This window comes from Cebus imitator, unplaced genomic scaffold (genome assembly GCF_001604975.1).
Source record: "Cebus imitator isolate Cc_AM_T3 unplaced genomic scaffold, Cebus_imitator-1.0 Scaffold520, whole genome shotgun sequence".
Classification (NCBI taxonomy): domain Eukaryota; kingdom Metazoa; phylum Chordata; class Mammalia; order Primates; family Cebidae; genus Cebus; species Cebus imitator.
The window spans coordinates 639,152-650,512 of NW_016107835.1; the positions used below are offsets into that span (position 1 = coordinate 639,152).

General features: G+C 46.6%; 1 protein-coding gene across 1 annotated transcript in view; it reads right to left on the reverse strand.

Moving 5' to 3' along the window:
* Positions 1-11,361, reverse strand: part of CCNB3 (cyclin B3) — an 82,761-nt gene that overhangs the window by 3,121 nt on the left and 68,279 nt on the right. Inside the window, exons 12-13 of the mRNA XM_037733372.1 lie at positions 3,816-3,971; positions 2,855-3,004 (exon numbers count right to left, since the gene is read on the reverse strand). Coding sequence (XP_037589300.1) covers positions 2,855-3,004; positions 3,816-3,971 — 306 coding nt within the window. The remainder of the gene's footprint in view (positions 1-2,854; positions 3,005-3,815; positions 3,972-11,361) is intronic.

Consider the following 11,361-nt stretch of genomic DNA (forward strand, 5'->3'; position numbering starts at 1 on the left):
TACTTTAAGTTCTGGGATACAGGTGCAGAGCATACAGGTTTGTTATACAGTTATACACATGCCATGGTGGTTTGCTGCATACATCACCCCGTCATCTACATTAGCTATTTCTCCTAATGGAATCCCTCCCCTAGCCCCTCACCCCCTGACAGGTCCTGTGTGTGATGTTCCCCTTCCTGTGTCCATGTGTTCTCATTGTTCAACACCCACTTATGAGTGAGAACATGTGATGTTTGGTTTTCTGTTCTTGTGTCAGTTTTCTGAGAATGATGGTTTCCAGATTCATCCATGTCCCTGGCAAAGGACATGAACTCATCCTTTATGGCTGCATAGTATTCCATGATGTATATGTGCAACATTTTCTTTATCCAGTCTATCACTGATGGGCATTTGGGTTGGTTCCAAGTCTTTGCTATTGTGAACAGTGCTGCAATAAACATACGTGTGCATGTGTCTTTATAACAGAATGATTTATAATCCTTTGGATATATACCCAGTAATGGGATTGCTCGGTCAAATGGTATTTCTATTTCTAGATCCTTGAGGAATCGCCACACCGTCTTCCACAATGGTTGAACTAATTCACACTCCCACCAACAGTGTAAGAGCATTCCTATTTCTCCACATCCTCACCAGCATCTGTTGTCTCCTGACATTTTAATGATGACCATTCTTACTGGCGTGAGATAGTATCTCACTGTGGTTTTGATTTACATTTCTCTAATGACCAGTGATGATGAGCTTTTTTTCATATGTTTTTTGGCCACATAAATGTCTTCTTCCGAGAAGTGTCTGTTCATATCCTTTGCCCACTTTTTGATGGGGTTTTTTCTTGTAAATTTATTTAAGTTCTTTGTAGATTCTGGGTATTAGCCCTTTGTCAGATGGGTAGACTGCAAAAATTTTCTCCCATTCTGTAGGCTGCCTGTTCACTCTGATGATAGTTTCCTTTGTTGTGCAGAAGCTCTTTAGTTTAGCTAGATTCCATTTGTCAATTTTGGCTTTTGTTGTCATTGCTTTTGGTGTTTTAGTCATGAAGTCTTTGCCCATGCCTATGTCCTAAATGGTATTGCCTAGGTTTTCTTCTAGGGTTTTTATGGTTTTAGGTCTTACGTCTAAATCTTACATCTTGAGTTAATTTTTGTATAAGGTATAATAAGGAAGGGTTCCAGTTTCATCTTCCTGCATATGGCTAGCCAGTTTTTCCAACACCATTTATTAAATAGGGAATCCTTTCCCCATTGCTTTTGTCAGGTTTGTCAAAGATCAGATGGTTGTAGGTGTATGGCGTTATTTTTGAGGTCTCTGTTCTGTTCCATTAGCCTATATATCTGTTTTGGTGTCAGTACCATGCTGTTTTGATTAACTGTAACCTTGTAGTATAGTTTGAAGTCAGGTCACGCTCCCTTCTAATGCCTTCATGTCTTTATAATTATTGCTCCCTCTGCCTAGAATGTCTCTTCTCACAAGTTCTTACACACCCTTTAAGACCCAGCCCAAAAGTCACCTCTTCTGTGAAGCCACCTTTATCTGCAGGAGAGGCAGTACGCTAACATAGAGGATTGTGGAGCCAGACTACTGGATTTCAGATTCAGGCTGATATTTAGCTGATATGCACTGGTTTAGTCACCAAGTATGAAAACCCTGAAATATTTCTATCTTAGTTGGCCCACAGTTTGCTGCCCTGAACCCATCAGCTGTTGCCCTAAGGGTCCACTGGATTTCCATGGGATCCAAGGGTCAAAGCCTGCTTTAGCCTGGGGCCTCCAGGTCCTTAGCTCCAGAGCTGTGGCCATTCCCATCCTGATTATGCAATTGGTTTAGATTGTGAACACCACTCCTAGTTTCCAAAGCGTAGCTCCACCTCTCATCAGCTGTATAAACATGGGAGTTATTTCTTATCTGCAAAACAGGGATAACAGCACTATCGTGTGGGGTTGTTATGGAGATTAAATGAGTTAATACACAAAGTGCTTAGATCACTGTCTAAGCACTCATTAAATGCCAGCTATGACTATTATTTATTCTTTTTCATCATCACTGTCATCTATTGAATGCTTTCTCTGTTTCAGGAAATTTCAATATGGCTTGTCCAAGTTCATGTAACTACTTTATGTGGTTCTTTCTCAACACACACAGCTTCTTCCCTCAGTGGCTCCAGGATTTTTAGGTAGGAGGAGCTCAGGAGTGGTTGGGCAGGAGGGCTGCATTTGCAAGCATACTTCTACTGCTTGGATTGCATATTATACATATCATCAGTAAGAATGCAAAATTCTCTAAAGCTGCTTTAACCCTCAACTTTTCATAAAATCGAGAAAGCATCAAATATGAGTTTTATCTGTATTAGAGCTGGAGGCTTTGAGGGCTTCTTCAGAGGAGAACACTATAGTCATGCCCCTGAGTGCCACTTTTATACTCACAGCCAGTTGCTTTCACTACTCTTCTCTGGCTCAACGCTTTTCAAACCCTATTCCGACAAGCTCCCTCAGGAGTCAGCCTTGCTGAGGGGATTGCAAGAGGCAAGAGGGGAACAGGGCCGGGGATAAGAAGTAGGGTCACACTACCCTCTGTGACAACCAGAGTACCTTCACAGTAGTCTGGTATGTAATATAGGGCTTTCAGATGAGCTTTCTTTGGAACAAAGGGAACTTTGATAATGAAAAATGACATAATTCAAAACTATTGCTGTAGAAACCTTTGCCCCAAGTTGTCCAGGTGTTAGAGTTCATAATTGTGAGTACATGGCAGGTTTGTCTCCAAGAGTTTCCCGTGGCCCTAATTTACACCTTCCCCCTGAGCTGACCTTGTGCTTTTTAAATCCCTACCCCCATACTCCTATCTCACAAGTGTTTACCCAGTGTCCGAGATTCCTCATGTAGAGGGCCAGGAGTAAGGCGGCAGTAGCTAGCTTGGAAGCTTTCTCCTGGACATAGTCGTATTCCTGCAGACTCATCTCACAGATGTAGCGGGACAAGGTCAGTGTCTTCATACTGGTGTGGATACACTAAAGGAAATGAGAAGACTGACTCAGAAATCAATTCAGAAAACCGGCACCAAGCAGAGGACTACCTCTCCAGTATCTCATCCCAAGCCTCAGTGGCCCTCTGTTTGAGTAATGTGCCTCTCTCCTGCAACCATAACTCACCTCATCTTCCCTACCCACAAAAGCAGACTCCTTAGCGGGGATTCTGAAATGGTCAGTGGGATTTGCCACCTTTAGGATTTTAATCAAATTATCAACTGTGTGTATGGTACTGGCCCACATCCCCCCTTGCTATACAGGTCATCCTTTAAAAAGCCAAAGTCCTCCCAACATGACTCTGTATCTGGTCCTCCCTATGAAGTGTTCCATAGTTCAAAACAACCTTTTCTCTTTTCTTGTTTAAACTTATTCTTTTTAAAGTATAAACTATCACACACACACAGAGAAAAGTACATCACACACATTTGCACAATACAATGAATTATAAAGGGACCTCCCTTGTAACCAGTACTCAGGCAAAGAATAAGAATATTGCCAGCATACCCTCAAAGCTTTCCATGTGTCCCTCCCTGATCAAAGAAACGTTTCCCCTCCCCAACTCTGTCCTCACCTCAAAACCTTATAGGCACACTGCAGCAATCTGTAACTCATGCCTGCCCGCCTCCCACTGTTTCATAAAGATTGCCAACCTTTAACCTAGGAGGTTGGATGGAAGGAGAAAACTCCCTGCCCCCTGTTGTCCCTTTCCCCTTCACACTACTCAGGCAGCCACTTGGTATAGAGGAGACTAACTCAGCAGTAGGAGAATGAAGATGTGTCTCTTCTCTCTTACCTTAGCATATCTACGCAGAAAATGATAGGCAACGGGAATGTTGATGTCAAATTTGAGGACATGCAGGATATGGATTTCCATCTTGAGCATCTCATCTCGCTGATAATTATCATCACAGATGTACACAAAGTCATCCAGACAAGGTGTGTTGGGCTCCTATGGGTGGAGAGGAGAGGAGGTGACAACCAGACAGACAGCCCTGTCCTTTCTGCTTAGAGGTAAAAGTCACAGGGGAGAAGGGTGAAGGATGGGAAGCAATCACATTTCCTGGCATAAATCTTCAGGGTAGCTCTGAGAGCCAGCTTCTGGTTGATGTGAGTGGCTCATCAGAAAAACTAAACCAAAGAAATGACAGGAAAGGCCTGCCCCAAAACTGTACCACCACCACCAAACAGAGGATAGGGCCTCCTAGGTGTGGATTCTTACAGTGCCAGAGGCAACATAATGGGACACGACACGGGGCCTAGGAGCAGCAATCTGCCCTCTGAGAATCATGAATGGGAAATCTGATGCCTACTCTGGAGGGAGGGATAGAAGGAAGCCACAGAAAGGGGAGCTAGAGATAGAAAATAAGCCTGTGTTTTGTGTCCTAGTCTAAAGAATGAGTAAGAATGTTTGCGGAGGGCAATAGTGAGAGAGTGGGGGAGGCAGACAGGCGCAGAGGGAGCCTAAGCAGAGATAAAGGTCTGCAGTGGGCAGAGGGTGGGGAGTCACCCAGAGGTCAGACAAGGAAGGGCCAGGCCAGGCTGAGGGTGAGAAGAACCTCTGTCTGGGGAGCACCTTCCAGTGCTCTGCCCTCTGGAGGTCAAACATTGGTTTAGAGAGACAATGAGGACACAGGAAGGCCCCTAACTCTTCTTCCTACGTGCAGCTTACAGTCCACTGCAGCCTTCTTCCCTCACCTTTCCCCTCTCAATTTTCAGAACACAGACAGGACCAACCCTCTGGTTTGGCAGTCAAGGAAACCAAGGCTCAGAAAAAAGTGATGTGCTCAGGTTCACACAGTAAGCTGGTGGCAACACCAGGGCAGGAACCTCTCTCTTCCACTGCTCTGGGCAATGGCTACTGTCTCCTGTCTCTCCTTATGCCATCTCCACACCTCCCCTAAACAAAAGGCTTTCTGTACTACTTAATCCTGTGAAAGGAAGACAACCCTTCTCCATAGGACTTGGTAGGGGCCCTCTGTCCTGGCCAACAGAGGAGGGGTGCTCCAAGTCCCAGAATTTGCTAAGTGCCCACCCCTCCCTCTCTTCCACTTCCACCCTCCCTTCCCCTTTCTGTTGGCCAGGGATCACCCACAGAGTTCTTAACACCACTGAGGCTAAGGCACAGCATAGCTCTCCAAGCCACAGAGAGAGCCAGCAAGGGAGAAGGCAGGAGACAAAGGGAGAACAAGGGAGGTAAGGAGAGAGGAGGGTAGGTGGGCATGGGGTGGGGAGGGAGGGGCAAGAAATGTGTGAGAAAAGCCACTGAGAAAGAGAAAAAGAAAAAGACAGTGACTGAATAAATGAGGAAAGAAGGAAGAAAGGAGGCAGGAGAGTGGGAGGGAGGGAAGAAGGAAGTAGAGAGGGAAAACAAAAGGAAAAAGGAGGGAGGGAAGGAGGCAAAAAGAAGGGAGGGGAGAAGGAGGGAGAAAGGAAGGGAAGAAAGAAAAGAAAGGAAGGGAAGGAGGGAGGGTGGAAGCAGAGAATAAAGGAGGGAGGGAAGGAGGGAAAAAGGAAGGAGAAAGGAGGTCAGGAGGAAGGAGAAAGGAAAGGAGGCAAGAAGAAAGCAGGGATGGAACGAAGGAGGAAGAAGGGATGAAGGGTAGAAGGAAAAAGAGGGAGGGAGGGAAGGAGAAAAAAGAAAGGGAGGGTAGAAGGAAAGGGAGAGAAAAGGAGGAAGGAGGGAGGATAGAAGGAAAGAGGAATGGAGGGAGGGAAGTAGAAAACAGGGACTGAGGGAAGGTAGGAGAAAGGAGGAAGGGAGGGAGAGGAGGAGGCGGAGGAAAGAGAAAGAAAGGGGGAGTAGAATGAAGGAGGAAAAATAGAAGAAAGGAAAGGAGGAGAGAGGAAAAATGGAGGGAGGGGAAGAAGAAAGGAGGAGGGATTAAGGAGGGAGGAAGGGAGAGAAGAAAGGAGGAGGGGAAGGAGAATAGGAAGGAGGAAGTGGGGAGGGAGGATAGGAAGACAGAAGGAAAGAGGGTAAGAGTAAAAAGGGAGGGATGGAGGGAAGGAGAAAGGAGGAAAGGAGGGAGAGAAAAAGGAAGAAGGGAGGGAGGGAAGGAGAAAAGAGGGAAGGAGAGAAGGTAAGAGGAAAGAATAGAAGAAGAAAAGAGGAATGGAAGGAGGGAGGGTAGAAGGAAGGAGGGAAGGAGGAAACGGAGGAGGAAGGAGGGAAGAAGGAAGGAGGGACTGAGGGAAGGTAGAAGGAAGAAAGGATGGAAGGAGACAAGGAAGAAGGTGGAAGAGAAGGAAGGAAAGAGGGAGAGAGAGTAGAAGGAAAAAGGGTGGGAGGGAGGATAGGAGGAAGATGAAGAAACAGAGGGTAGGAGGAATGAGGAAAAAGAAAGGGAAGGAGAAAAAAGGGAAGAAAGAAGTTAGGAGGAAGGAGGGAGGGAAGGAGAAAGAAAGGAAGAGAAAGAAAGAAAGAGAAGGAGGAAAAAAGGAGGGAGGATAGGAAGGAGGAAGGGAGAAAAAGGAGGAGAAAGAAGCGAGGGAGGGAAGGGGGCAGAAGGAGAGAGGGTAGGAAGAAAAAGAGAGGGTAGGATGAAGAGGGAGAATGAGAGGAAGAGAGGAGGGAGGGAGGGAGGAGAAGAAGAGGGAGACAAAAAAAAGGAGAAAGAGAGGATAGGAGGAAGTAGGGACTAAAGGAAGGTAAAAGGAAGGAAGGGAGGAGAAAGAAGGGAAGGAGGAAAGAAGGGTAGACAGGAGGAGGCTGGGAGAGAGGGCAGGAAGAAGGAGGGAGAAAAAGGATAGGAGGAAGGAGAGAAAGAGATAAGGAAGGAAGGAGAAAGTGAGGGAAGGAAGTAGGAAGGGAATGAAGGAGGGAAGGAGGGAAAGAGGAAGACAGGAAGGAAAGAGGAAAGGAGGGTAGGAGGAAGGACAGTGGAAGAAAATAGGGGGAAGGTGAGAGGGAGGAAGGGTGGGAGCAAAAAGGGAGGGAGAAAGGGAAGGAGATAAAAGGTAGGGAGGGAAAGAAGAAAAGGAGAAAGGAAGAAGGGAGAGAAGGAAGGAGGAAAAAGGAGGGGGGAAGTAGGGTGCTGAGGGGGAAGGATGGTGCAGAGGGAAGGTAGGAGGAAGGAAGGAGAAAGGGAGGTTAGGAGGAAGAAGGGAGGTAAGCAAGGAGGAAGGAGGGAGGGAAGGAGAAAGAAAAGGAGAGATGGAAGACGACGAGAGAAAGAAAGGGTAGGAGGAAGAAGGGAGACAGGGAGAGAAGAGGGAGAGATGGAGGGTAAAAGGAATCAGAGACAGAGAGAAACAGGAAGGAGAGAAGGAGGGAGGCAAGGAGGAAGGAGAAAGGAAGGAGGGAGAGAGGAAGGAAGGAGGAAGGAAGGCAAGGAGGAAGGAGGGAGGGACACAAGAAGGAAGGAGGATAAAAGGGAGAATAGGAGAATGGAGGGTACACGGAAGAAGGGAGGGAGGGAGGGTAGAAGAAAGAAGGAAAGGAGGGGAAAGGAGAAAGAAAGGGAGAAAAGCAGGAAGGAGGGAGAAAAGGAAAAATGAGAGAAGAAGGGAGGGTAGGAGGAAGGAAGAACAGAAGGAAAGAGGGAGGAAACGAGGGGGAGAGGGAGGGAAGGAGGAAGGGAGGGGGGGAGGAAGGGAGGCAAGGGAGAAAGGAAGGAAAGAAGGAAAGAGGGAGGAAACGAGGGGGAGAGGGAGGGAAGGAGGAAGGGGAGAAGGAGGGAGAAAGAAAAAAGAGAAGGAGGGAGAAAACAAAAAAGAAGGTAGGGAGAAAGGGTAGAAGGAAGGATGGAGAGAGGAAGAAAAAAAGAAGAGAAGGAAGGAAGGGGGAAAGAGAAAGGGAGAGAAGGAAGGAGGAAGGAGGGAGGGAAGGGGAAGAAGAAAGGAAGAAATAAAGAAAGGAAGGGAGGTTGGGAAGAAGCAGGTACTGAGGGCAAAAAGGAGGAAGGGGGAGGAACAGAAGGAAGGAGAAAGGGGGTAAGGAAGGGAGGGTAGGAGGAAGGAGAGTGGAAGTAAAGGTAGGAGGAAGGACAAAGGGAGGGAGGGTATGAAGAAGAAGGGAGGGCAGGATAAAGGAGAGCCTGAGGGAGGGAGATGAAGGGAGGGAGGAAAGGAAGAAAGAGGGAAGAAGGGAGGATAGGAGGGAGGAGGACAGGAGGAAGGACGGAAGGAAGGAGGGAGGGAATGAAGGAGCGATAGGAAAAAAAGAGGTAGAGGTTGGGCGCGGTGGCTCAAGCCTATAATCCCAGCACTTTGGGAGGCCAAGGCGGGTGGATCATGAGGTCAAGAGATCGAGACCACCCTGGTCAACAAGGTAAAACCCCGTCTCTACTAAAAATACAAAAATTAGCTGAGCATGGTGGTGCATGCCTGTAGTCCCAGCTACTCGGGAGGCTGAGGCAGGAGAATTGCTTGAACCCAGGAGGCAGAGGGAGGGAGGAGGGATGAAGGAGGGAGGGAGAGTAGGAGGAGGGAGAGGGCAGGACGGTGGAGGGAGGGCAGCAGGAAGGAGGGAGGGAGGGAGGGTGCAAGGAAAGAGAGACTGGGGGAGGGTAGGAGCAAGGAGGGAGGAAGAGAGAGAGGGAGGGTTGGCGAAAGGAGAGACTGAAGGAGTATAGGAGGAAGGAGGGAGGGAGGAAAGGAGTAAAGAGGGAGGGAGTATAGAAGGAGGGAGGGAGGGAGGGGTCCTGTGGGATAGGGAGAAAGAGATAGAGCTAGCAAGGGAGAAAGGGAGTCAGCTAGGGAGACAGCCAGCCGGGGAAGGGAAAAGGCAGGGAAAGATGCAAGGAGTGAGCAAGCCACACAGGGAGAGCAAAGGAGGGAAGGAGGAAGGGGGAAAGAAATAGAAGGGGAGGAGAAGGGGACTCCTATGAAATTTGGAGGAAGGGAGGGAAAAGAGGGAGCTAGGGAGGGAGGGGAAGCAAGTGAGGGAAGGAGAGAGGGAGGGAGGGAGGCAAGGGAAGGAGGGAGGGAAGAAGCAGGCAAGTTAAAGAGGAAAGGACAGAGTAGGCAAGGAAGAAAAAGAGGGACTCTGGCAGGGGAGAAAGCAGGTGAGGGAGCAAGGGAAAGAGAGGAAAGGGGAGAGTGAGCCAGTGAGGGACGGAGTGTGTAGACTAACCAGAGAGAGAGAAATCTATCCACCAAGCGAGAGAGGGAGCCTGGGAAGAAAGCTAGGAGGGAAGGAAAGAGGGAGCCAGCAGGTGTGCGAGGGAGGGAAGAAACAAAGGAAGGAGTAAGCAAGGCAGGAAAAGGAAGAGGAAGAGAAGAAGGAGCAAGCAAGCTGGCACAGGAGGAAGGGACAAATGCAGGGAGGAAGAGAGGGAGGGAGGGCTTAAGTGAGCAGGTGAGTGGGGGGCAACAAAGGAGGGTGGGGTGGTGAGTGAGGAAAAACAACCACTGAAGGGCAGGTGACAAGGAAAGAAGGAGAGGAGGAAGGGAGCACGTTAAAGAGGGAGAGAGTGAGGCAGGAAGAGAGGTAGGGGGAAGACCCAGTAAGTGCTTGGGGAGGAGAGGGAGGTAGGAGCTGGGGAGTGAGCCAACACAGAAACAAATCTACAGTTCTAAATTTCTTTCAAATCCTTGGTAAAAGTTGTCACCTCTCTGCTCGCAAACCCTAAGGGTTCCTACAACTAGCCTAGCTAAAGGGAAAATGAAGTTGAACAAGATCAGTTAGCACCTAGGGAAGGGGAATCAGAGAGGTTAGTTAGATGGATTATGGTCATGAAGAAAAGGCCAGCTACTCACTTTTATACTGCTACTTCCCAAATTACTATTTCACCTAGACGATTTAGACTCATTGCCATCAACACCAGTCCATTTTCTCTTAAATGTCTCCAGCCCCCTGGTTATGTAATACTTTGTTATATACGCAGATTGAGACTCCACCAGATGGGGATGGAGTTGGTGGGACAAGAAAATGGTGGAGATAGACAATCATGGACCAGAAGGAAGCTGTAAAAAGAACTACCCATTTAATTAGGTGGATGCCCACATAACACATCTTCAGATAAAAAAAATGGAAGAACCTTGCTGATGCCAGGAAACAAATACACCACCATTGCCAATCAACACCAGCTTCTCTATTTTGGAAAGACGGACAAAAAATGTGGCAGAAAAAAATTATTTGTATGTATGTAACTGTATACACACATATTGGTGCACATATACACAAGTGTATACACGTTTGTATATGTCCATATCAATATATGTATACACAGTTATACGTCACTTAACAAGAAAAATATCTTATGAGAAATGCATCATTTTCATTATTGTGGGAAGATCATAGGTGAGAGTGTACCTCCAAAAGCCTAGATGGTACAGCCTACACACCCAGGGTATATGGTATAGCCTATTGCTTATGGGCTACACACCTGTACACATGTGACTCTACTGAATACTGTAGGCAATTGTAACACAATGATATTTGTGCATCTAGGCCTATCTAAACAGAAAAGGTACAGTAAAAATACAGCATAAAAGATTTTAAAATGCTACCTGTGTTAGGCACTTACCATGAATGGAGTTTGTAGGAGCAGAAGTTGCTCTGGGTGAGTCAGTGAGTGGTGAGTGAATGGGAAGGCCTAGGACATTCCTGTACACTACCATGGACTTTATAAATACTGTACCTGTACAATTAGGCTACACTCATTTTATAAAAAATATTTTTTCTTCAACAATAAATTAAACTTAGCCTACTGTAACTTTTTTATTTCATAAAACTTTGACTATTTTTTAATAACAGCTTAAAGCATGCACACAGTATAAATCTGTATAAAAATATTTGCTTTTTTCATATCCTTATTATATAAACTTCCTTCTTTTTTTTTAAAAAAAAAAATCTTTTTGAGACAGGGTCTCATTCTGTCACCCAGACTGGAATTCAGTGGCTTGAACAAAGCTCACTACAGCCTCAACCTCCTGGGCTCAAGGGATCCTCCTGCCTCAGCCTCCCATGTAGCTGGGACCACAGGTACGTGCCACTATACCCAGCTAATCTTTTTTTATTTTTTGTAGAGATGGGGTCTCACTTTGCTGCCCAGGCTGGTCTTGAATTCTTGGGCTCAAGCAGTCTTCTTGCCTTAGCTAAGATTACAGGTATTGAAACATCATGCCTGGCTTTGCTTTCTACTTTTTAAACTTTTTTAAACTAAAAATGAAGACACAAACACACACATTAGTCTAGGCCTAGAAAGGGTCAGATCATTAATATCACTGCCTTCCACCTCCACATCTTGTCCCATTGGAAATTCTTCAGGGGTCATAATATGCATAGAGCTAGAGCTGTCATCTCCTACAACAATGCCTTCTTCTGGAAAACCTCCTAAAGGACATGCCTGAGGCTATTTTACAGTTAACTTTTTTCTAAAATGTATAAGAACATT